General features: G+C 47.0%; 2 protein-coding genes across 6 annotated transcripts in view; one reads left to right on the top strand and one right to left on the bottom strand.

Annotated features, from left to right (window-relative positions):
- adam22 (ADAM metallopeptidase domain 22) overlaps positions 1-26,975 on the top strand; it is a 56,122-nt gene that overhangs the window by 15,445 nt on the left and 13,702 nt on the right. For all 5 annotated transcript variants that reach the window (XM_029245942.1, XM_029245940.1, XM_029245939.1 and 2 more), the window contains exons 4-14: positions 1,306-1,372; positions 6,360-6,442; positions 9,079-9,142; positions 19,170-19,239; positions 19,466-19,530; positions 19,946-20,020; positions 20,603-20,674; positions 21,458-21,624; positions 22,061-22,145; positions 23,119-23,209; positions 23,399-23,450. In XM_029245942.1, coding sequence (XP_029101775.1) covers positions 1,306-1,372; positions 6,360-6,442; positions 9,079-9,142; positions 19,170-19,239; positions 19,466-19,530; positions 19,946-20,020; positions 20,603-20,674; positions 21,458-21,624; positions 22,061-22,145; positions 23,119-23,209; positions 23,399-23,450 — 891 coding nt within the window. The remainder of the gene's footprint in view (positions 1-1,305; positions 1,373-6,359; positions 6,443-9,078; positions 9,143-19,169; positions 19,240-19,465; positions 19,531-19,945; positions 20,021-20,602; positions 20,675-21,457; positions 21,625-22,060; positions 22,146-23,118; positions 23,210-23,398; positions 23,451-26,975) is intronic.
- cldn12 (claudin 12) lies at positions 15,907-18,284 on the bottom strand. The gene is made up of 2 exons (XM_018762938.2): positions 18,105-18,284; positions 15,907-16,997 (listed from the first exon to the last, which is right to left on the bottom strand). The coding sequence occupies exon 2, from the start codon at positions 16,965-16,967 to the stop codon at positions 15,975-15,977; it is 993 nt and encodes a 330-aa protein (XP_018618454.2). The 5' UTR covers positions 16,968-16,997; positions 18,105-18,284; the 3' UTR covers positions 15,907-15,974.

Here is a 26,975-nt window from a genome sequence, read left to right as displayed (position 1 = left end):
AAATATGTTAATGATATACAAATCGACAGTGTTTCAGTATGAAATACAAACATCATTAATGCCTGGGACAGATTCCATCCCAGAGGTTAAGTTACAATATTGCGACAGTTCTCGTTATGGATGAGATTCATACACCACACTAATAGCTTGATCCACCGCGAGACGGAGGGGGGTATGGAGGGCGATTGCTTATGCATGAGCCACAGACCACAACCTGGAGTGATCTTCGCAATATAACCCACTGAAATGAGTCATGGACCCCACCCTTGCATGAACTTCTCGGAATGATGTAACTGAATGCCAGCTGAATACCTTCGATGTGTGGACTTTTCAAAATGACCTTCTAGAATGAGCTATGGGACCCTATCCGGGTGTGGACTTCTCAGAATGATCTAGTAGATTGAGCCATGGATCGTTCCCCAGGTTGCTTTCCTCAAAATGATCTTCTAGAATGAGCCCCTGGACCCTCTCCTTGCATGAACTTCTCAAAATGACACATCAGAAAGCCATGAACCCTATCCTAGTGTGGACTTCTCAGAATGACCTAGTAGATTGAGCCATGGACCGTTCCCCAGGTTGCTTTTCTCAAAATGATCTTCTAGAATGAGCCCCTGGACCCTCTCCTTGCACACACTTCTCAGGATGACTCGGTAGAACAAGCCATTGGACCAAACCCTCATGTAGACGTCTCACAATCACCAAATGGAATGAGCCATGGACTGCACCTTTGCGTGGCCTTGTCGACATGACCCATGGATTATAACCCCATCATGGACGTCTCGGAGTGAGCCATGAACCGTACTTCTTCATAAACTCCTCAAAATGACTCACTGGAATAATACGTGGACCTTATCCCTGCGTCAACATGACTCATGGACGCATGGACCTTACCCCTAGATGGAGTTCTCAAAATGACCCAACCGGAGCCACGGCCCGTATTCCTGCATGGACGTCATTAAAGATGCCGTTTGGAACGAGCGCTTTTGTTGAGATGTTTCTCCTCCTCCCGAGGCCATCCTGGTGCTCTGCAGGGGTTCCATGCTGTACTTTGCTGAGAGAGCAGCTCCAGGTCAGCCGTCCCCTTGGACGCTGCCGCGCGGAACTTCATCTCCTTGTGGGAAACAGCAGAAAGCAGGAGGAGGCTGTAATTGGCTCGGTTGACATATTTGGGTCTCAAGAACCTGGCAAAAGTGAAGAAAAGAGCAAATAAATAAACCTGAGCTGACAGGTAACATTATGGCAAATCTGAATATATCTGTGCCGCGTTTTTAAAAAATCTCTCCTTTTTTCTTTTTTCTTTTTCAGTGATCTGCTGTCCTCAAAGTACATCGAGAGGCATATTGGGGAGGATGGAAAATCAGTCGTTTCCAAGGTAAGGAACACGCTCTTAAATGGCTTCTCACGGTAACAGAAGGAGGGTGTGTGTTTTGGCGTGTGTTCTCCTGGAATCAATTTCATGCCGCAAGTGAACAGTAAGAGGAGAAACAACATCGGGATGATTTATATGTTTTTAAAGCGTACATATTAGCCCTGGTTATTTTTTAGCGCATTACTAACATGGGACAGCAGGTGGCGCGGTGGTTAGAACTGCCACCTTAAATATGGATAAATCAGTGCGAGCAGCTTCACGTTGTAAATCTCTTTAGAGAAGCGTATCAGCTAAACAAATAAATGTGGCATTTTATTTACTTAAAAATTTGTCGCGATTCAAGTAATAAAAATTAACCGGTCGTTTTAGTAATATGAGCGGCTCATCGCTCCGCGGTGACGCTGAACGGGGCAGCTGGTCTCATTCTGTTCCGGCGGGATTTCAAATAACGTCTCGTATTATGGCAGGAAATCTTCGGCAAGCTTAACCCTAAACTGTGATATTTAATTGAGTAAAACCCCGGAGTTAAGGATATTAAAATTGCGACGGCCTCTGAGGGATGAATCGGGAGATCGTGGCTCTGGCGTCCAGCCACACTCACATATCCTGTGATAATCCTATAAGTCGGGGACGGGCCACATGTACGGAGGGCCGTTTCCTCGCGCTCCGCTAATTACCAGTATCCCTTCTGCGCGATGTACGTGTATGGGGCGGCACAGCGAGTAGCGCTGCTGTCTCACAGCATCTGGATGGTGCAGGAGGACATGGGTTCGATCCCCCCTCAGTCTCTGTGGAGTTTGCATGTTTTCCCTGTGTCTGCATGTGTTTCCTCCGGGTGCTCTGGTTTCCTCCCACAGTCCAAAAACATGCTCTTGAGGTTCCCCTGTAGTGTGTGAGTGACAGAGAGAGTGTGTGTTCCACTGATGTATGGATGAGTGACCCAGTGTAAGTAGTGTATGTAACAGTGTAAGTGACCGCGGTGAATAAGGTGTGTGGGCTGATAACACTAAATAGAGTTAATTGGAAGTTGCTTTGGAGAGAAGTGTTAAATAAATCAGTGTAATTTAAATTTTTACAGTTAATATGGTGGTAACATGTCAGTTGAATTCCTTTTCAATTAGGCGTCAGTCTGCGGAAAGCGTGTGTGTTTCATGTTAATGGTCCCAGTGTCAGCTGGTGGCGCAGCGGTTAAGGAACCTGCCAGAGCAGCGTAAGTGCGGTGGGTTCTGGTGCTTATCGGGGATCTGAACCTGCCACCTACAGGCTAACCCCATACTTTGGACTTTCTAACATACAGAATTGAAGAAAACGAGGGACGCACGTGTCCGTGGTGCACCGTGAGCGAGTGGTGAAGCGCACCTGCTGGGCGGACTGTCCGGCTGTTTTCTGAGCGCTGAACTGTGTATTCAGAGAACGGCGAGGGTGTGTCGGGGCGGCGATGTGCTGGACCTAACGCCCTCACGGGGATCGGTAGTAGAAGCGGAAGAGCGAGGAGCCGAGAAGAGGGAGAGTCACACAGTTACGCCGTCAGCGGCGTCTCCGTTCCTGACTGTTTGAAACCGTGAGAAACGTCACCGTGTTGAATTTTAATATGGAAACCAAACGAGTTGATTGACTCCGGCGGGGGCGCCGTGACCAAATCGTGACTCCTCTCATCCTATTTTTAGCTTCCTCTGCGTCCACCACTCATTATTTTTTCATGCTTCGGTTTGGCGGATCTCGCAGCCTGCGATCGGCGTGCTGCCGCGAGCCTCCGCTCCGGGTGGGTATCAGTTCTGCGCCCGGGGTCGTCGGCTCGACCGGTCGGACACAGACGGGACGGGAGCGGGTCGGGGGTGCAAGTCCATACCCCCTAGCAAATTCCAGCAATGTAGTGCTGGTTAATGACAAGGTGACGAGATGTCGGGAAAGGGCAGAGCGACCCAGTTGTCGAATCGCTCGACAGTCTTGTTTTCGGGGTCTTGTCTCGCTCTGACAGCACGACTCATCCAACAGGTTCGCTAATCCCCCCTATATAGGCCAGCGCGAGGTAAAAATATTTATTTTTCTGAAACAAACATCGCACAGAATCGCCGCCCCGCTCCCCGTTGGCCGGATCCGCCGGCGTAACGTAGAGTAAAGACCGTGTCCCTTCTTGGTTAAGAGCCTCGTTCCTCGAGCGCCGCCCGGTTTCCTCCAGAGGGAGGCGCTGCGGAGGGTTTGCCGTTTCGGTCGCGGGTGTCCCTCGCACGGCACCGGAACTGGAGCAGGGAGTTCAGGAGCGGCGCTCGATTGTGGAGCAGGGCGTCATTTATAAATAGCCCTTTCTCTCACCCCCCATTCCTTCCCAGCATGCTCGCTGCTCGCGGAGAGCGCATCCATCGCGGCTCCCCAGACGGAGGCCCGAGGCTGCAGGAAACCCATCCCTCCTGATGAGAAGTATCTTTGTTCCGCAGCTCGGGTTTCGCGGCAATCCCTCCAAGCTGGCTTTCAGAACGAGGGTTCGAGGGAGCGCCGAAATCAGACTGGCTTCGGAACTTTGTTACGGGACAGGCAGCGCAGCCGTTCCTGCGAGTGGCGTTCCTCCGAGGATTCGACGTGCAAAAACATGGGCGCATCGAATCCCCGGCGTATCGCGGCGCGCCGTATCAAAGTCTTCGATGCAGTACTTGAAAGCGTTTCCATGGTAACCATCGGAAACGGACAGCATTGCAGGAGAAGCCGTGTCCAGGGACCCGTTTCCTTCGCACCGCTCTTTGCGTTCGCGAGCCGATGACTTGATCAGGGTCAGGGTGTCCGGCTGAAGGGGATCCCGGCTGCTACGATGCGAATCACACTGGGGGTGGGAACAGAGTAATCCGAGGTATCGGTGCAGGCTGGTGATGGTCAGGAGTCTGTCCTTCTCGTACGTGTGATCCTGTGAGGTCCTGGCTTCCATAGACCCTATCTAACCCTATAAGAGGAGAACAGCAGTGGCCCACGGAACCCAGTAATAATAATAATAATAATAATAATAATAATAATAATAGAAATGATGATGCAACCAGAGGCAAGGTGTGAGGAGGATGAAGGCCACAGTGAGAGAATGAGAAGATAAAAGCCATAGAAGGAGGCGGGAGGCAGAAGGAGGCGCAGAGAGGACGGGCGCAGTGCGGGGAGGAGTGCCGACGCATCACTGACTTCCTGTAATACACCCAGGAGGCCCGGGCTGCAATCGATCCACGGTTAAAAGCGGCCGAGCCGGGGCGTCCGGCACAGTGGAAGCTTCCAGCCTAAAAGCAGTTCGGCCCCAGCAGCCGGGCTTTAATAGAACGGGGGGGGGGCACTCTGAAAGTGATACATGCATGCTCTTTATTTATATTTCTATAGATCGGTTCTTCTGCTGCTGCAGCAAAGTGCTCATGGAGGGAGCGGAGTTCAGCAGGAGGAAGGCGTGTGGGGTATATACCGGGTCCGTGAGGGGCAGATGAGTCCCCCCCATTTATTACGTTTTACATGTATCCATCTCTCACACAAAATTAAGCGCATCAACGGCAGACCGATGGGAGGGATTCAGCAGCTCTGAGGGACAAGGGGGAGCTCATTTCACCACATCGCGGACACAACTGAGAACCTGCAGCCTTCGGTTCTGGAACCGTGTTTGCGGGACCATCATGCGGACAGAGGTGGCGGAGCACAGCGCTCTTGTCAGGCTGTAGGGAGCGATCAGGTCTGCCGGGCACTGGGGTGCAAATCCTTTAACCGTCTTCTAGGTAAAGGATCTTAGTAGCACAGGCTGCGTATCTCATGTCAGCCATGTGCACAGCGGGATCTCCGCTGAGGAAGCTGAGATCGAGAGCTTTGCCGAGCGTTAGCATCCCACCAGTAGCCAGTCCTGTGGCGAAGAGCTCAGGTTTCCCAACACCGTCCGGTGCTGCCGCCGCCCAGCGGGGGTCTGAAAGCTGTCAGCTGTGAAAAATGCGCAGGATGTGTCTGCCTGCGAAAGCTTCTGCTTAGCAGCTCAATAATGCATACAGGGAAGTGTGTTCTGCTGCACTGCCACTTAGGAAACACACGAGTGTATGCGTTCACCGGTCCTTTTCCCCAGCATCTTACAACGTCACATTTGTATCCTAAACCGCTTACGCTGATTTACCCATTTACAGAGCAGGGTCATTTTTACTGTATCATTTCAGTGTAAGCACTCTGATCAAGGGTACTTCAGCAGGAGGTGGGATTCAAACCCAGAACCTTTGATTTTAATGTGACGTCTCTAATCACCGCGCCACCTGCTGCCGCAGGAGTATGATATATGAAGTCCTTTGAGTGTCATAAGTTAACGTGTGTAAAAAACCTCCTCTGTGCTGTTTTTGTCCCCGTCCACAACAGTACCAGGGATTGTCCTTTTCTGGGCACCTTTAAATCCAGGCTAAAGACCCATGTGTTCAGAACAGCTTTCAGACAACACACTTGAGTGCTTCCTTTTTTCCTTCCACAATTTTGTTTTCTCGGTATTATTTTCTCTTTGCATTATTGTGTTGTTTTAATTTGTGTAATTTTTTTAAGTATGTTTTTCTTGTAAATATACATTGATTCATTTAGCTAATGCTTTTCTCCAAAGCAACTTATAATGTTAAGATTACAATTATTTCCCCCCTTAGACAGCTGGGTAATTTTACTGGAGCAATTTAGGGTAAGTACCTTGCTAAAGGGTACTAGAGCTGGAGATCGAACCTGCAGCCTCTGGATCCAAAGGCGGTAGCTGTAACCACTATGGTACCAGCTATCCCTAGAAATGTCTTTTCATTATTTTATTACTGCAGCCAATATGTGTGTATATAATACGTATATATATATATAAAGCGTGTCACAGCAAATACATACATATATATTATATATGTATATATTTGCTGTAACATGCTTTGAAAAGTATTTTTTAAAAGCTCTAGATAAAACGAAAATGATAATTGTTGTGGTTGTTGCTGCTGTTTTTGTGTCCCTGCTCATGTGCAGTACCCATATGTTCCTGCAGGGCGGCGAGCACTGCTACTACCAGGGCAAAGTGAGAGAGATTCCCGAATCGTACGTGGCCCTGTCCACCTGCCACGGACTGCAGTAAGCATCGCCGCTCCCCCCCCCCCCCCCCCCCGCGGGCCTCAGAACGCGCCGTCCTCCGCAGCGCGTGGGCTCTATATTTCACCAACGCAAAACGGAGCGGGATACGGAAGCGGAGAGGATCGGAGGGCAGGGGAGCAAAGGCCTTGCGATTCCAACACAGACACGCAGGGATGGGGGGGAGGCAGTGAAGAAAGAGAGACCTACACAGCGCTGTTCCCGACAGCGTCCTCGACGCACTCAACCAATGGCCTCAAGTAGCAATTATCCCAATTATCCCATTATCAATTAGCGCAATGTAATTACCGTACGCCGCTTTGCACGCTGATATTTACCGTCCCTTTTTTCCCGGCCGGGGCTCTTGTCTGCACGCCGGGCTTCGCCGCGGTGCGTGCGATCCACACTCGCCTCGTCCGCAGCGTACAGTATTTAACTGTTTTTTGACAAGTGGCTACATTTTGATACGAAAAAGAATCTCTTAGATTCTACTGTATTAATACCTCACAGGTACATGTATTCGTGTATCAACAAAACAGATGAAGAGCTTTAGATGCAGGCACAGGATTATGGTCAAAGCTTGTGTGTCTGATACCACCGGGTTGTTGGTTCACATCCCTCCAGTAGCTCCTACGGAAGGGACATTCAGATATGAAATACATAGCAGGTGGTGTTGGGACTCATTTGCGAGGCTGTCGGGAAATCGGGAGAGAAGCGGCGCTGAGGGAGAGGGATTTGAGACCCTCTTCAATGCTGGGGGGATTCAGCCGCTCTGAGGGACAGAGGGAACTCTTCTGACTAAGACTGAGAAGCAATCCACTTTCGATTTTGGACCCGTTGGGGTACAACATGCAAGCAGCCAGAGGTGGAGACGCCCTCTGCTCACGTTTGGGTCAAACGAAATGGTCGGGTCCTTCTTCTCAAGCCAAAAAACCCTGATTCTGTATAATCATATTGGTATTTTTATGACCGGTCCAAGAGTGATGCTCCCTGGTTGTATTATGCTGTGGAAATGCAATGATTTCACACCGAAAGGGGTATTTCAACACCGCTAATCCCGTCCCGCTGACTGGGAATCCATCCGTCTATGTGCAAACGGGGGCAGCCCCTCCCAGACGGATCTCTGTCAGCTCGTTCCCACGTAGCAGGGCTTCGGTCGTCCTGTTCAGTCATCCTCTCTCTGCTTCCAGCATCTGATGGGATTAAGCACTAAAATGAACCCCCAGTCACACACAGTCAACCCCCCCCCCAGCCGTTTTATCCATCGCATCACACTACAGCACAGACTTCTGGGAGATTTCATTCCCCCACTTCTGTATTTTTAGTCGCTCGGACGCACAAAGAAAGGGAGGTCAAAGATGGTTCCCCACAGAGCGCACGGCTATCATTTACTTTGCTTCTTAAATTAGGTCATTTTGAACATTTTTTTTTTTTAAATCCCTACTAGGTGTCCGTACTGCCTAAAGGAATGATCTCAGTCTGGAGTATGAATGGACTGTTGTTATTCATTTTTAGAAAAAGGTCTGGAAAATGGGCTAGATTTTATTTCACTATTTTAAATTTAGATTTCACTATTCTAAAAAAAAGAAAAAAAAGTGACGATACGAAAAGCGCTCGCAGGGTTCGGTTTTGGGTTTGTCATAGAAGTGTCTTTAAAGGTTAAAGTATGAGCTCGTGACAGTGATAAAAAATAACTAAATGCAGCGTAATTGTGGCACCGCTGTTTTCCAATTAGTTCGCTGAGGATTTTTCTAGAATAGCGTACCCTGTTATCATGAAAAAGCTGAAAACATGAAGTAAAAGAGATGCATGATATACCTTTTCCTGTCTTAAACTTCACTTATAAATACAGAAACATAATAATAATAATAATAGGTGCACCAGGTGCTCTGGTTTCCTCCCACTGTGCAATGAGATGAGTTTCAGGTGGATTGGTGACTCTAAATTGCCTTTGCACCCAACCTCACACCCAGTGGTTGCAGGATAGGCTCTGCACCCCCACGACCCTGCAGACAGATGACTGGATGGGTGAAATACAGAAAGGTGTGAAGATGAATTTGAATTTTGTGTAGAAATGATCTGAGGAATTTTTGATGTATTTTACATGTCGCACTCTGTTAATTTACCCCGTTTTTGTTCCCGTCCCCAACAGTACCAGGGATTCTCCTTTTCTGGGCACCTTTAAATCCAGGCTAAAGACCCATGTGTTCAGAACAGCTTTCAGACAACACACTTGAGTGCTTCCTTTTTTCCTTCCACAATTTTTATTTTCTCACAGAATTACTTTCTCTGTGCGTTTTTGTTTTGTTTTATAGGTCTGTATTTTATTTTTGTTATTTCTATATAGATTTTTCTTGTGAATTTATTTGCCCTGTTTTCTCAAAGTTGTTCACATTCTGAGCTTTACAGCAAGTTAGTTGCGTAAAGTTGTCACCGACGCTCCGCCTCCTAATTCCAGTTCCTTCCAAATAGCTGATGACTTAAAGAATGTGCCAAGTGCCTCTTAGGGTAAGAAAAAAAGTCCATTCTGCACATCCGGCACTCAAGCGGGGGGGCAGAGTCCGTCTCATTTGCATTCCCCGTGGCACACGGCCACATTGATTTTGCCTAATGCTCTCTTTCCTCCCCTCCATCGACAGCGGGATGTTCTTCGACGGAAACCACACGTACATGATCGAGCCAGGAGGAAGCGACGGCGCCAGTGTAAGTCCCGCCCCCTTTCTCGCCACAGCCTTTACCCTTTGCCGGTCATGCACAGAGATCACCGTGACCAGGTGAGTTCACACTTGGAAGTTGGCTGGGACCTCTGCTGGCTGTGGATGACTGGGTAACACTAGGTGGAGGTGGAAATCCAGTACATGGTGGGTTTCACGCTGTTGGTACAGGACTTTTGGGACTTTTACATTAACATTTATTCAGTTACCAGACATTTTTCTCCAAAGCAACATACAGCACAAAGTAAACAAAAGTGCATGCGGAGCTTTAGACACATGCACAGGGCTATGCAAACACTGCTTGTGTGTCTGATACCACCAGGTTGCTGGTTCACGTCCCTCCAGTAGCTCCTATAGAAGTGGCATTTAAATAGCAAATACATAGATAATCAAAGCAGATGGTCTTACTCATTTATGGAGATGTCAGGAGATCAGGAGATGACTGGATCTGGAAGAGATGGGTTTGAAACCCTTCTTCAATGTGGGAGTGATTCAGCAGCTCTGAGGGACACAGGGAGTTCATTCTACCCTACTTATGGAAGTTATATTGAAATATCAGATACATATGTAATCATAGCAGATGGTGTTGGACTCATTTATGGAGCTGTCAGGAGATCAGGAGAAAAGTGCCTCTGAAAGAGATGGGTTCCAGACTCTTTTTGAGTGCAGGGGGGATTCAGCAGCTCTGAAGGACGGAGGGAGTTTGTTCCAGCACACCAGAGACAAAACTAAAGGTCTTTTGTGGTCTAGTTAACAGTCAAAGAGGTCAGTTAATTTTAGAAGCAGTGATCCAAAGCAGGGCTCACGGAGGAGTCTAGATCGATACCACCGCGGATGGAGTAGGTTTCCATCGTACCGGAGGTTTAACGGTGAAACGTTAGCAGCCATCGGGGGAGGACAGGCCTACATCTCTCCCCTCTATTACATAACAAAAGTTTGATCAAAGCCGTGGGAATCTTCTCAATTTTAACAAAACTTGGAGGCTCTTTCCCTTGACAGCTGTGTTGTGAACCAGTTGAAACGATTCACATGTTGGACGTTGCAGCCGCCCGAACCGATGAGTGTTGAGCTGTGATTCGAAACGCATCGGTGAGCTCGTCCCCGGGCTCCCTGCGCTCCGAGGGCAGTTTCCGAATGCGGCGGGGTGGGGGAGGGCGCCTGGTGAGAGCTCTCAGCAGCCTCCTCACTATGTTCCAGTACCGCAGGGCTGCTGTCCATTCGCATTCCTGAGGCTGAATAATTTACACCGGTAACCAACTGTCACCGGCGGAGGTTTTCCCAGCAGAATGCCGCTGCGCTGATGTCCCCGGAGGGAGCGTGGGCGGATCAGAGATCATCACATGTGCAAATATATCACGTTGGCAGCGCTTTGCTTCCCGTCCCCACGTCCCCTGTCCCCTGCACGGTGGTCTGTCAGCTCTGTGTTGGCAAATCCGTCTTCACCGTCCTCCCGCCGTACCCAGAAGGAGCGGTGGTCCGTTACCCCCGGTCCCTTGGTTCTTCTTCACAGGGCCCGAGTGCCTCTTGCGCTTTATCTGCCGTAGCTCTGATATCCCTGTCACTGAGTGGTGAGATCCACTGTTTCATCCGTGTACCCCCACACTCGAACCCAGTATTCAAAGCTTCACTTTACTCACAACCACACACTCAACCTCACACTAAGCCTCATGTTCAACACCACTCTCAGCCACAGGTTCAAACCCTACACTAAACCCCACACTCAATGCATCTTAGTCTCTCTTACTTCGAACCCTGCTCCCACCCCCACATTCCAAGCCACGCTCAACCCCACACTTGAATTCACAGTCAGTATCGCAGTCAACCCTATATCGTCCCGGCACTCAACCCCATCCTCGGCCCAACATTCAAAAATCCACACTCAACCACATACTGTACCTAACCCCACACTTGGTCACAGTCAACTCTATTCTCCTCCTCATACTCAACCCCACACCCAACCCAACACTCAACCTCACATTCAGCACTAAACTCAATATTACACTCAAACCTGTGTTCAGTCCAACGCTCAACCTCACACTCAATGTATCTCTCAGCTCTACACCCAGCTTTGCTCTCAATACATCACTCAACCCAAACTTGCAATTGACTCAACATCGTCCCCACGTTCATCAATAAGCTAAACCCGCACTCATCTTCACACACAACTCTGTACACAAAACCTCAAACTCAACCCCACACCCATCTCAGCCTCACGTCCAATGCTACACTCATCCCAACACTCACCTCCACACTCAGTCCCAACCCTCATCTCTTAGCCTCAGATCTAATGCTACACTCATCCTAACACTGAAACCCCAGACTCATCACTTAGCCACACGTCCAATTCTACACTCATCCCAGCACTCGACCACATGTTCAAACTCAAAACTCAAACAACTCATCTCTGACCCTCAAATCCAATGCTACTCATCCCAACACTCACCCCCAAGCTCAAACCCAACACTCATCTTTTAGCCTCAGATCCAGTGCTGCCCTCAAACCCAATTATCAGCCCCACACCCATCTGACCCTCACATTCAATTCCACACTCGACCGCACGTTCAAACCCAAAACTCAATCCCATGCTCGTCTCTTAGCCTCAGATCCTATGCTACACTCATCCCAGCACTCAAACCCAACATTCCCTCTTAATTAATCCAATCTCCACGATGAACCAAGAAGTTCAGTCCAGTTCTGCTTTTACGTTCTCTTTCTTTTTCATTTGTAAAGGCGTTATTGTGTTGATGTTTCTCATCCGTCATGCTTAGCCCAGCTGTCAGGATGGCGGCTCGTGTTTTGCGCCGAGGCTCTCGGCGAACAGCTCGGGCTCGAAGGCTTTACATCTGCTGCGTGTGAGCGGGGACGTCCCGCGAAGTGACACGGTATGTGACAATGAGTGTATCGGCCCTTCGGTCTGCGTTTGAGCGTTTGGACGACGGCTCGCTGCAGCGCTGTGGCAGTTATGGACGGAATGTGTCACGCAGCGTCGGCTCAGGCCCGGTCCAAAGGTGGTGGTGGCGGGGGGTGGTTGACTCTGAACCGTTCCGTCAGTTGACTGCGCATTTGTGTGTTGAAAGACGTCTCAGAAGTGTCGGCTTCCCAGCACGGTGACATCCCGATCCTGCGCGGACTGGTCCGAACACACACACACACTCACACACACACACACACGTGTACGTGCACGCGCTCCTGTAGGACGAGGCTGCCATCCCGCTCAGTAGGAACTGCTGAATCTTCTCTGCGGCGAATGCCATATGCCTCATCACCTGACCCGCTCTGCCTACCGCCCCTGTCTGTCCCCTTCCTGCCTCTGTGTACCGGACCTGGTCTCTTGGACCGGATCACCGGATCCTGGCTACTCGAACCGAAGCCGAGGCTGATCGAGGCCGCCTCGCACACGATGCGTCATCGTTTTCCTCTTGGTGCCTTTGCACACCTAGCAGACCAGTGCAGATGGAGGGGGTGGGCCAGGGTAGCCCCGCCCTGCTCTGGTATGGTAATGAGCTCATGGGGTGACAGTGTTCCGGTGCCTTCCTTTTGATCAGCACCTATCAGGCAGGACCATTCGAGGCGCCATCTGTGCAGGTCCTTTGCCTGTGCCTGGGCTGCGATCTCACACACACACGCACTGTGCCCAAGCTACTGCAGTTATATTATCGTCATTATCTATTTAACATATGCATAAAATAAATATAAAGAACCCGGACAAAATCTGACACCGGAATTGTAAACTAGAGTAAAAAAACTGAATATTGCACATTTCTGCGTTCCATGTATTTTGTCTTTTTAATTTGCTTTTTGCCAGGCTGCTGGCGGTATTGACAGTTCGCTAAGGACCGGGGCGCATGTCTCCTGGCATAAATATTAATTTGATAAACGCTTTGATCATGTCTGCTAGTTTAATTTTATTCTGCAAATTAAATGTCTACCTGACATGTTTCCATTGACAAAACAATTTATGTTACATCCAGACTAATTTCATCGGCGATACGAAGAGCAATTAGAATTCCGCACCAAACCTAACAGGAGATCAGGCCACCGAGAGCCGATCGGCATCGGTTATTGATCCACGACCACATGCTACAGGTGCCTTAATTCAACTAACAGATGTCACTTTTGAGCTGTTTTTTTATGGTGATGCAGTAAGGATTGCTCTGCCTAAGGCGCTATATAAATGCAGCTGTTGTTACTGCACTACACACACCTTTTACCTTCCCCTCTGGCATAGCAGCCGGCGTCTGGAGCTGAAGGTATATATTGGCCAGACGTCCGGAAATATTCCCCTTCGGTGCTGTGTTTATGCGTGTGCAGTGGTACGGCTCACAACAACGCCTGAAAAGGAGCGCTGTTAGGACCAGTCTTGTATACACACACACACGAAATGGATCCAGGAGTCCCCTGGTAGTTATTCCCATTTATTGTAGAAAGAACCAAACAGCGCAAAAATAAATACATGATGAAAAATGAAGTTTTGATGTTTTAAGTCTGCAAAAATTTTACTGTGTGTAAGTAAAAGCTCATCTGTTTTTGGGACATTCCAAAAGCTTTCAAGCACAGTGGGGTGTCTGGCAATATTATGATTATTTAGCTGCTGTTTTCATCCAAATGCTTTTATCCGTTTATACAGCAGGGTATTATTAGAGCACCAATAGGGTAAATACCTCCAAATTGCTGCAGCAGGAGGGGATTTGGCTTGTGAGGCGACAGCCCCAACCACTGTACACACACCTGTAATTCCTCTAACCTGCTTGTAAACATTCACAATGACTATACATTCATGTGACCTATTACATGTTTGCAGGCATTGGGAAGTTTCCTATTCAGGATTTAAATGCAGTTTATTTTATCCTGGAATTTCACTTTAAAGTTCATTGCACACTGTAGATTTTGGCTTTTGGCCCTGTTGATAATATTTCAGCCTTAGGATCAAAACAAATGGTAAATTAATTATCAGTCCAGTGAGTTTTGACCAGTTATTTTAAACTACATGGAACTAAATTTATTTAAACAGGAAATATAATTAACCACTTTTTCTTAGTGTAGTAGAAGCTTTAAACGTTTCCATAAGCAAATGTGCATTACAAATGATTAACTGTTAATAGGACGCTGATGTTCGAAAGACCTGAGGAACAAGAAGTAAAAACAAAATGAACTGATGTTAAATGAAAATATACATTTGGAATGATAGTGTGCATTAAACATGAAGTCAACAGTGAAGACTCAAAGTGACACTTTATTTACTGAAACAGTTTATTAGCTCCAAAAAGTAACACTGAGAGTCTAGTATGTACATACACACAAGAAAAAAAAAAATTCGACAATTTTAATAGCAGTAGTGCTAAAACAACAGTGGTGAAAAACATTTCTTAGTGGGAAGCTTTTAAAGTTCACTAATAAAAGAACAGGTTTCCATTCTGTAAGGCATAACTGGAAAGTAGAGATCTGAACCTCATCACTTGTATTCTACTTTAAACATGTAAGGCTGAAAATAATTAGCAATTTTGTGTGACAAAATATGTAGTGTTTGGAACACGCAGTCGATTAGTAGCAGTTAAGCAGTTGTGATCGAATTTATGATGAAAAACTTATCAAAATACCTAAAATCTGAACTGCAGATCTTGTATCTGCAAATACATTTTTTAGATTAGTGCTTCCAGTGATAATTCAATTTAATAAAGACTGGAGGTTTTGACTGTAAATGCAAGTCAGTCAGAGCCGAGCACAAAATTAGTTCATATTCCTTCTATTCTTAGTGTTTAAGTTGACCACAGTAAAGGCACTTGAGATGCACTATATTATAAAGATCCAGCAGATTTTCCACATATATATGTTCTACATTAGAAATGGCTGAATTACAGCTAGCAATAGCTTGTGATGCTTAAAATACAGTAATCAGCTCTACAAACCAAAATGTAAAAATGTGTAAAAAAAGAAAAGTACAAAAACAATGTGTGTATACTCTGAGTTTAAGTTTGCCATAAAATGGACGGAGAATATTGCACCTTTGACTTAGTGTTCAGTGTCCTGTTTTTATGTTGTCGCTGACAAAAACCGACGCTACAATTCACTTTACAGGCATTACCCATGATCCCTGATAGGAAACTGAAGAATTTCTCCACAGCAACACCACCGATAGATCAAGGCACAAGATGGGGATCTGAGTGAACCCTTCAAAATATGGCAAACTTTATAAAATCCCTTTATAAAACATCACAGGAGTAACAGTGTCCACGCACCGTAACTTCATCCTTAGCCAAGTTAGTCATTAGTGCAGAAGTTCAAACACACAGGATGCATAAAGTCCAGTGGAATGTTGAAAAGCGGTTGTTTGGTTTAAAAATTAAAATACATCCAGTCATGTGCAATATTTCAGTAGAAGGTGAAGTCTTAAAACACAGAGCAAAGTCTCTCAGCCTCTATGTTTCCCAGGACCGTAGTCAGTGTAGTGGATACAGATGCACCTCACCCGCAACATTTCACCAGACAGCAGGTTGTATAATGGTTAAGGACCTGGGTGTGTGATAAACAGGCTGTGGGTTAAAATCCCAAGAAGGATCTACTACTGTACTTTAGGATAAGGCAGCTGTGTGAAGAGGATAAAGAGTAAAACTGTTAAAGAGAATTAAAAAGTCAGGTGAAAAATGACGGAGCAACCAAACAGTCCTATGTGCTAAAGGCTCTGACTGCAGTGTTGGTTCAGTAGTGCAGGACAGGAAGGGACTGTACCTTCCTTCCTTCTCCTGGGTACAGTGCAGTGCAGTACCTCAGTGCTACACCGCACAACGTACACCTCCACGAATGTGCAGAAGCCCTCTCTGGCCTCAGCTGCCCTGTGTGAGGACGGGGATGTCAATCTCGATGGTGGACAGCCGAGAACGTGTGGAGTAGCGCGGACCACCGTAGCTGGAGCTGTAGGCCTGGGAGGGGGCGTAGCTGTGGGGGGCGTAGGCCTCCGAGCCGTAACCATCGGGAACGGAGACCTGAGATACGTACGCAGGCTGGGCCGCCACACTAGGGGTATAGCCATGGGGTGCTGCGTAGGCCTGGGGCTGGACGTAGGGCATGGGATCAGCAGCTACCACCGGGGTGAAGGCCTGGGGAGGGAAAGGCTGAGGGGCGTACACAGGTGAGGGGTATCCATTGGAGGTGAGCGGCTGCGTGGAGAAGCTGTTGGACATGCCCGGTAGCGGCAGCCAGAACGGTGAAGGCAGCTTCTTGCACATGCAGTACCACATGCAGAACAGCAGAGAGGCGAGGATGAGCCCCCCGGAGCAGCCGATAGCCACGTACACGGCAAAGTCGTTGGAGAACAGGTTGTCGTACTTCCTGTTCAGCTGCTTGGTGTAGAAGAGGAACCAGACGGAGGGCGCCATGGCTATCCCTCCGGCAAGAAAGAGCAGCAGTCCAGCTACCAGATGGCAGCCTGCACTGTTCACCAGGCAGTTGCCCGTGGTGACCTCAGGCTTGCTGGAGCAACAGGCCGTCTTGCACATACCGCACATGGTGAGCAGCAAGGCCAGCGTGGAAAAGAGGAGGCTGAAGGGCAGGGCAAACTGCAGCACACGCAGGTCCAGCTGGTCCACGCGAATGTACCACTCTGTGTCGTAAACGTAGCAGCCGGAGCTGCCCTCCTGCTGCACGCACTTGGCCCACAGGCCATCGTACACGGTCACGTTCCTGGCGTTACGGTTGAAGGTGACCAGCTGGGTGATCCTCCACTGTGGGATCAGTGTTGCCACAGTAAGACCGGCCACTGAAATGAGGGTAATGATGAACGCAAACACGTTGGTGGCGTGAATGTCGCGGCAGGACATCGTACTTCAACAGCGCTCGCCTTCAAGGTCCTGGGAGTCAAAGAGAACAAGCAACAGGGAGGTCACTTCCACTACAACGCACAATACGAGCCGTTTCTACTGTATTTCACTCCAGGGTGTAGCTTACTGTGCTATGCTTCCAGGATAGGCTCCAGTTCACCGTGACCCTGCACTGGACTAAGTAGTCATTGTTAATGGATGGATACACATATCCAGTAGAATAAACACTTTTGATTAATATCTAGGATAAATGAATAGTACATTCATAATTTATTGATGGTGAACAAGCACCTTGTGCACCATGAAGCTGTCTCACAGCACCCGAGTGGTGCGAGAACGTGTGGGATCAATCCCCGCTCAGTCTATGTGGAGTTTGCATGTTCTCCCCGTGTCTGCATGGATTTCCTCCCATACTCCAAAGACATGCTGTTCAGGTTCCCCCGTGTGTGTGCGCTGCACTGATGTATGGATGAGTGACCCAGTGTAAGTAGTGGATCTAGCAGCGTAAGTCACCGCAGCGAATAGGTGTGTGTGCTGATAACACTACATAGATCATAGAGTTTAATGGAAGTTGCTTGGAGAAAGTGTGTGATAAATGTAAAAATGTAAATGAAGGACCATAGAGCAGGTAGGACATCTGTCGAAGTATGTCCTGCTCGACAACTGGGTGAACTGGGCGCAGTCTGTGGCATCAGAGCAGCTGAAGTGTGGTGTAAATATCAGGGACCTCCTACACAGCCTGACTCAGCAGGCCGGACAGTGAGTGACTCAGAGCATCAGTCAGGATGACTGTACTTCTGCTGTGTGGGGCTCCATGCCATCATGCCCATGCCATGGTACCCCGGCCTTCGCAAAGCCCGACGTTCTGCAGTTCAGCGGGAAGCTGTTTTTTGAAATATAAGTTCGTTGCCGCGTCCGAAGCTCTTGGCCTGTTGCAGAACGCACACTTCCCTGAGTTGCAAGTCGTTTTGGAGAAAAGCGTCTCAAAAACATGCTTTTAAAAGTACATCAACGTAGTGTAAACACCCGGCCGCAGCCCGTTAGCCGCGTAGCTAAAGAGAGAACCTGTTGCACATTCCCGCCTCAGGACGGCCGCCAAGCTCCGCAGTCCCCTCCCCGGGACACTCCGCCACGCACCTGAGCTTCACAAATCGCTTCCCTCCGGGGCAGCATACATTCCCGCGCGTCCTGGCGCCTTCAGTTTCTTTCTTCACCGCCCGTTTTCGCTGCTTCGGTTTAATAATGGCTACCTTTCCTCCTTCACTTGTTTTCCCAGTATCGCCACTTCCGGTTGAGCGCTGTGACGTAATCGCCTCGCATCACCCCAGCCCGCCCCGCCCGAGCTCGCGGCCTGGCTGCGCTGTATCGGATGCACTTTAGTTATAAACTAGCTGAACTGTAGATAATAGATAGATAGATGCAAAGTAGTTACGGTGTAATAAAGTTGCTTCTTTCTTCCCGCAGTGAACGTTTTGACGTACTGCAGAGAGAATTTGTCAGAGTGGGACACTCACTGAGCCGAGCGCACCCCCGCGTCGGCTGCTGGACTTACGTGGTCCACATTTTTTCAGGATATAATATTATAATACAAAATATACCGTTTCACAGCTGATACATTTCTTATGATGTGTTGGGCCGTTCCACCCAACCGTGGGCATTTCGGTTGACGCTGGAAATTAATTAGAAAGCAACTTTTAATAAAATACATGCTGCTGAGGTGACTTCCGTTTTCTCAGTGACGTCATCCCCTCACAGAGGTTTACATTTATTCATTTAGTTGACATTTTTCTTCAAAGCGACTTAAAATGTTAAGGTTACAGTTAGTACAGTTACAAACTCATGATTATCTGTTAATACAACTGAGTACTTTTACTGGAGCAATTTTTAGAGTAAGTACCTAGCTTAATGGGGATCAAACCTGCAACCTTGGGTTTGAAAGCAGTAGCTCTAATCACTACCCTACCAGCTGTCCCCCGGAGTCATAACCTAAAGTAAAAGTTAAATGTTGCTCTTTTGATTTCTTTTCAAGAGTGAACGTTGTAGTGCCTTCCAACTTCTGCCAAGTGTAGAAATACGAATGCTTAAAGTCTCCGAGGCAAAGGCAAAGCTGTGATTCACATTTACCCGACTGAAGTAGAAGTATTTTCTCTGTCAGACGTGGAAATTGTGTGTGGAGACAAACTGTTTTATTTGTTCTCACAGGGAGATGTCCAGGTTCACATGATTTATAGGTCGACAGGCCTCGAAGCTCCACCTGACAGCGTTCGTCCAGGTCAGTGATGTGCTGGACTGCTTTTTACTGTCTTTACAGTAAACAAAGCGGTTTTCCCACAATTCCTGGTGAATTAACACACAGAACACCACAGGCGATGTATGTATAAACACTACATCATCATTAGCTCCGATGAACGGGGACATAATTGGAGTTTGTAATTCATTATTCCTGACCTGAATGCGTCTGTAAGGGTTTTCACCAAATGTCACTTTTTTGTTTCCAGTTTCTGTTCCCAAAATCCCTCCAACACCTGGTCCCAGCGCTGTGCTTCGCAGGAAGAAAAGACAGGTTGATATTCTTACTTAAGCTCAGCATCTTCATGGTCATCACCCTTCCTGTGTTAGGGTGCAGGACTAGATGGTATTCTTCGCATGTTGTCTTTCAGTGTTTTTGGATTGTCCTTGCTGACCTCTGTATGAAGTGGTGGACCCTCATCTGCTGCTCCTCACAATTGTCAGACCATAGTTCATGAACCATAGTTTGCAGCATCCTTGTTTCATAGTTGATGGTTTGTACTGCAGTTCTGTGTTAATTTTATGAAGATTTTGCCCTTAGAAATGACTATTCACTTACTAATACAGTGGATTTTTGTGGGGCTTTTTTTTTCTCGCTCTGCTTTTGTCAAAGTTTCAAAACCACAAGTTGTACTTTGGGTTTTTCTCACACCTTCAGTCATTGAACTGAAAGGTTTTCTTCCTTCCAGGTGTCCACAACTCCACGCAGCGTTGAGGATGAAACAAAATACATTGAGTTAATGATCATCAACGACCATCTGATGGTGAGACATGTGTGATATTACTGAATTGCATTAAAGTCCTATTGCTGTGCCTCCTGCAGTGGCACACCAATGTGTTGTGGGTGTTGTGCACCATATAGCATGGATGTAGGATCAAATCCCCACAATGTCACACTCGTCTACTGAGCTGCGAAAGGTTAGGGAGCACAAACTGGTCTCCGTTCCCATTATTGCTCACAGGGGCGCAGGTGCAATTGGGGGAGTATCATCCTCCTCCATCTGTTTCATTTTGCCCATTGAAGCCTGCAGCACATAGAGAAAAAATTCTCGCAGGTGGTTCACAGCACACACATCAGAGGAGGAGTGCGCCTACGTTGACCCCGCCTGAGTTGGAGTGGGTGTCCTGCTTTTTGGGAGAAACAATAAGAATTTGGTGAAAAGCCATGACTAAACTGAATGAAAGAAAGGGATAAAATCCATTGTGGGATCCTATAAAATCCTAGGGCTGAAGTCTAGACAGGATAGTGTTGATTTCTCACACTGCAGAGATCAAAGTGATTCGATATGGTACTTCAGGAGAGCCGAGACCTTTTTGCATAAATCATTTCTTTCTCCCCTCCACAGTACAAGAAACATCGCCTCTCTCTTGGTCAGACGAACAATTATGCAAAATCTGTCGTGAACATGGCTGATATTGTAAGTATAACAAGTAGTTTTTCTAACAAAATCAAAGAATCCTTTTTATTTTAATGTATTATCCAAATCTTTTTTTAAAAGCTTTGCATGCCAGTAAATGTAAAACTGAAAAGAAACACTTGGCACTTTGCTGATGTCCTCCAGGGAGGTTGCTGAAAGTGTCTGTTTTGTGGAAATCCTTTAGCCAGTCTTCCCAATTCAATTGCAGCCTATTCCGATAAGGAGGGGTCAGGAAGGTCACGATCATGTGCTGCGGAGCACTCAGTGCGTCCTCAGTAGTGCAGCACTCAGAATGATGACAGGTCATCTGGGTGGGTTGCTGCACTCGCTGAAATTGGATATCGCTGCGCCAATTAAACCCACACGCCCTTGAAAATCTGTCATCGCATGATAGCAGAAGAGGACACTGGACTGCGGTGTAAACCTCTGCTCTGATCCTGGCCACTTTGGGCTCTACCATTTTCTTGCACATGGGATGTTGGACAGTAATTCACTGCTTCATATAAAATTAGATAAGTGTGTGAGTATATGTAAATAATAGAAGCACAGTGGAAGAAATAGATACAAGATCAAACAGAAATAGGTGTAACCAGTGACGCATAATAGTTATAGTAATAATATTAATATAATAATGACGATGATAATAAAAATAATTCTATAACTTTAAACTATATGCAAAGTTACCAGTGCAGATTCCCAGTTGTATTCAATTACAGACCTTGTTTTCCGACTACAAGAATGCTTTCTACCTGTGACGGTCATGCATGTGTTGTTTTGTGCCAGATATTCAAAGAGCAGCTGAAGACACGCATCGTCTTGGTGGCGATGGAGACGTGGTCTGCTGACAACCGCATCAACATCAACGATGACCCGCTGGTCACACTGCGGGAATTCATGAAGTACAGGCGGGACTTCATCAAGGAGAAGTGCGACTCTGTGCACCTGTTCTCGTAAGTGCGCCGGCGCAGGACTTGGTCCCGGTGCAGGATGGCAAGACAGCAGGCCCCCACGGTTCCAAATGTGTACTGGGGACTCTCAACACTCAGGTTAAGAAGCTTAGGGGGACAGCTGGTAGCATAGTGGTAAGAACTGCTGCCAAAAGGGTCACAGGTTGAAATCCCACCTCCAACTGTAGTACCATTTGAGCAATGTACTTACACTAAATTGCTCTACTAAAATTACCATATAATTATAAAAGGGTAAACCATTGTAAGTAACATAACGTTAAAGTCACTTTTAAGAAAAGCATCAGATAAATGAACAAGCGCTCATTAAAAAAAATTCATATAGCAGCTTCAAAATGCAAGAGTTTAAACTTCATTTAGAGAAGGTGTGACGAGGAGTAGCTCATGTGGTCTTGTCCCTTGACTCTCGTCTGTCCACTAGAGGGAGCCGCTTCCACAGCAGTCGGGGAGGAGCCTCTTACATGGGAGGAGTGTGTTCAGTGAGCAAAGGGGGCGGAGTCAATGAGGTACGGTGTTTCTGCAGCCTCTTACAAATCTCTTCACTGTATCTCACAAGTGGCAAACCAGTCATTATTCGCGATGAAACCAACCCAGTAATTATCTGTAGATAGTAGAGTGGCAAATAACACAATTTTTCCCTCTCTCGGCTTTTAATTGTTATTTTCTCCTTATTGTTTTTTGTCTTCTGTTTATGTCTTGTAGTTGTGCTGATTTTAATTATTCATTCATTTTGTTCTTTTAATATTGTAATTGTACTTTATATCATTTTCTTTTTATTGTCAAACTGCTGCATTAGGGACAGCTGTTAGCATAGTGGTTAGAGCTGCTGCCTTCGGACCCAGAAAGGTCACAGGTTCAATTCCCATCTCTGGCTGTAATACCCTTGAGCAAGGTACTTACTGTAAATTGCTCCAGTAAAAGTACCCAGCTGTATAAATGGGTAAATAATTGTAAATACCTTAAAGTTGTAAGTGGCTTTGGAGAAAGGTGTCAGCTAAATGAATAAATGTAAATAAAATGTAGTGTTGTTATTATATTATAAAACACAGTGGAAGTTCGGGCACTATTAATGATCCTTGTAGACCAAACATTAAAGAGTGAAGTACTGTATATTTCATAGGAATGGATTTTTATGGAGTGGGGGTGCGGTGGCGCAGTGGGTTGGACCACAGTCCTGCTGTCCGGTGGGTCTGGGGTTCAAGTCCCGCTTGGGGTGCCTTGCGACGGACTGGCGTCCCGTCCTGGGTGTGTCCCCTCCCCCTCCGGCCTTACGCCCCTGTGTTCCCGGGTAGGCTCCGGTTCCCCGTGGCCCCGTATGGGACAAGCGGTTCTGAAAATGTGTGTGTGTGTGTGTGTGTGGATTTTTATGGATTTGGGTTTTAGGCCTTTTCTTTAAAAAAGGTTAAGGTTTAGAAAGATCTAAGTCTAAGCCATGTCTGAGTAATGAATTTAATACAGATCTGAATTTTCTTGCCTTAGTATGGGAAAACCGATGAGATGTCGATCACATTGGCACAGTCTCTAGGACAGAACATCGGCATTTTCTCAGACAAGAAAAGGATCATGAATGGTATGTAAGGCATCGTACTCGTTTGTGTGGCATCTCTACTCTCTGACCTTGCTGCCTTCGTGCGCGTCCTGCCTTCAGGCACGGAATCTGCGTTGTCGTCCTGCGATTGCTGATGTAGTCTCGTGATCTGTGATGAAATACAGTGAGCTGCGATGTAATCTTGTGACCTGTGATGCTGTATTTTTCCAGGGGAGTGCAAGTGCGATGACAAGTGGTCTGGGTGCATCATGGACGACGTTGGGTAAGTTACCCAATCAAAATGTTCATTCTTGTTCCGTGTGTCAGTTTCCTGCGTCTGGTGGCTGTGCTCTCCATCATCCTCTGTGAAGTCTGGAGTTTCTGTCGGTCCTTGTGACAGTTTTGCCTCGGTAGCACGACCCAAACTGGCAGTTTTTGCGCATCTGCTGTGTGTAACTGGTTTGCATCTGAAATGAGCCGTTAACATTGACACTTTCACATGCCGAAATTGATATTTTGCATGCCAGTGTTCCTGCAACAGGTTCACATTCAACATGCCCTGCAGTGGGAAAAACACATTTAATCAGCAAAATAAACAAGAAAATGAGCTTGTATGTAGAATTAATTACATAACTGTAGTGTCGCAGCAAAAAGCTCATTATGGCCACTAGATGGCAGTAGATATAAATAGATTTTAATTCAAGTTAAGGTTTAGATGTCAGCGTTTCTGTGTTAATCAAGCCCTTGAGAATAATTCACGTAAACACTTTATCAGAAGAAGGATACCACAGTCTAAATGTTTTGTCTAATTTGAAAGTAATGGAATTCCAACATGTTGCTGTTTTTATGGTGCTTGTGATTTAAAGTGGAGGAAATGCAGCTCACACTTGGTCTCGCTCAGGTTGTTCTGCAGCCACTTTGGACAAATATGCAGAGGGTCACTTTCTGATTGTGATTGTATCTTTTAATAATGCTACTGCAGCACTCTACAGCTAAAACAAATTATTGCTTCAGCAAAAATAAAATGTTCCGTGAGGAAAACGTTGTCCGGTCTGCAAAAAATGATCATGAATAAACACGACGTGTGATGAAATGGCAATAATTTGCACGTATCTGTGGGTTCTGTATGGTCGCAAAATCTGCTTTAACAGGGAAATTTCTTTGCAGTTCTGAAACGACTCTGAGGATGTATTTTATGTACGAATTCACTCTTACTTTGGATTTTAGTCGGGAATACGAGTCAGGAGTATTGGGGTTTTCAGGAATGCCATTGAGCCACATCAGAAAGAGACCTGGTGTCTTCTTTGTCCAAGGGGGCTACAGTACTTCTGTAACTGTTACCCCGTTGACATGACCCTTGACCTGCGTCTGTCCCTGACCTATGACCGGGACAATCCCTGGAAGTGGGCGGCTCCACTCCGTGTCGGGACACGCCCCCAGGGAGGGGTCTTGTGAACTTCGCAACACTTTGTTGATAAGTCAGTGTGTCCGTCTCTGTCCTGCTTGTTTTGAAATGCCTCTTTGCGTTCCCCCTCGATCCCGAACGGGACAGCAGGTGAGCCGAAGTTTTGCTGTGCGATTTGACCAGTCGGCTGCTTGGAAGGGTTGTCAATCATCCTGGCATTCCACCCCATTGGTTGGCATCGGGTTCGATGCTCCACCTGGCTTTTCTCACAGCCAATGGGACAAGAATAAATAAATAAAAATGCAGCAAAGGCCAATGTTTTCTTTTTGGGCTGTATTTTTATTTAGTCATTTATTTATTTATTACGTTTGGTTGTTTGCTATTTCTTAAGTTTTCTTCTGGCTGGTGTCACTCACGGGAATGCTGGGCACTTGTGATGCAGTGGACTGTATTGTAGCTGCGGGTGAAACGCTCTCGGCCTGGACACTCGAGTTGCACTCATCCTGTTCCATCTCTAACCGATTGAAACAGTCTGCAATGTCATCCCACCAAAAGACCCCCTGTCCCCCCAACCGGCTGGTTGTGCTCCACAGCCTTTATTCCGGGCTCAAACCCTTGGCAAAACCAGCCTTTCCAGGGTGCCGCAGGGAGGGGGGGCAGCTGGTAGATGTTCTCTCTTTTATTCCCGACCTGCTGCAAGCCTCGCCCCTCCATTCGAACCCTGACCCCTTTTCACACACCAATGGTATTCCAGACATTTGTGTTCAATGGTGAACCTCAAAATAACCACTTCTCCACCACTCCCATCAGCAGTGGCCTTTGGTTTTGTTTCTTTTGGTTCGTTTTCGATGCGCCTGCATGCGTGATGAGACCTACTAATCCCCGGCCGAACTTTTTCTTCAATCGTTTTGCCCCCAACAGCTGTTGGAGGTGATGTCTCTGTGGAGAGGCGACAAGGGACCCGACAGGTGTCTTGCTGACACGCGGTACCCCCTCCCCTCCCCACTCCACCCCACCCAGTACCCTGGCCCACAGATGTCGTGTGGAACGCACGTGAAAGACTCGTTGCTCGCTGAAGGACGGAGAGCGGTGGCCTCCTTGAGCGTTCAGTCATAATAACCCCATGTAGTTGTTGAGACGCAGTGCAGGAAGCCCTTGGTGATAGGAGAGTGAGGTCGTGTGGGGGGAGGTGACACCTTCGTATGTTCCGGTAGCTTGCGCTCCAAGGATCAGCATATTTTACCTTCTCCACGTCTTTCTGGAGTAATGTTTGACGCATTTTCTGAGCGTGAAGCTTCTCCCTACGTGAGTCACTTTCACATGTCCGGACGAATGGGGCCGAGGGGGGGTTACGTCGCGCTCTTGACCGCTCATGTCGACGTGTCTTATGTGGAGGGTGATGCAATAATGATGACAGTTGTTATAGTTCTGCATTTCTCCTAGAAATATTTTATGCTGTGCGTTAATAGTTGTATGCTCCGAGATCACTTAAATTGTTTAAATTAATAATGTTTTTTTTTTTTTTACAATTTGAGTTTAATTCCTCTGATAAACCTCAAGAAAAAAAATAGCCGATGATCACGATACCATATCGGAAGGTGGAATAGCATTTGCCTTCTTTATCAAATTTGCATAGATAATATCATACATTTACATTTATGTAACAGAAATATATAATAATATTACATATATGTGTAATATTGTTTACATGACTTAATTTTTTGTGTTCTTAAAATTTTCATGCGAGAAAGTCACTTCAAATATTAAAGTGATGTTTGAAAATAATTTCCCAAGTTTTTTTGTAAAATGTTGGAGAAATAATTTTGTGATGCACCAGACTGTCTGATCATTGCAGTTTCTGGTGACCTGCGGTCTAGTCATGTGCAGGTGAACCATAATGGATTTTTCTGAACTGGAGGAAGAGGAAGGCCGAACCAAGGCTGCTGATGGGTTCCTCCTCATTACTAATTATTAAAGGCTTTAAGAAGCCGATTGCTCTTAGACTTCAGCTACGTCGCTCTTGTCATATGTATAAACAAGTTCTGCCGGGACAGAAGGAGCTCCGGGCTGCCCTGTGAAAGCGGCCGGATTGTGACCAATGAGGGGCTCTTGACGGGTTTCGATCATCTGGTCCCTCTGTCGGACTTCGACAGGTTCACAGCTTTATAGTGTGGAAAAGGTGCGCTTTGACCTCCCTGCTCCTCCCAGCCCCATCAGCAGAAGTGCAGGTTTGTCGCAGCCAGGCACACGGACCCTGGGCAGCGAATTTTGGCTCGGAACCAGTTTGCACAGGAGCATGTCCATTTCCACTTATTCCAAACGGAGGGAAACGTGCGTAGAAATACTCACTGTAGGGAGGTGCTAGTCAAGGGACGTTTTGTGCAAACCCATTGTTGCCAGTGC

Source organism: Scleropages formosus, chromosome 18, assembly GCF_900964775.1.
Source record: "Scleropages formosus chromosome 18, fSclFor1.1, whole genome shotgun sequence".
NCBI lineage: Eukaryota > Metazoa > Chordata > Actinopteri > Osteoglossiformes > Osteoglossidae > Scleropages > Scleropages formosus.
This window is presented reverse-complemented; position numbering and strand designations above follow the sequence as displayed.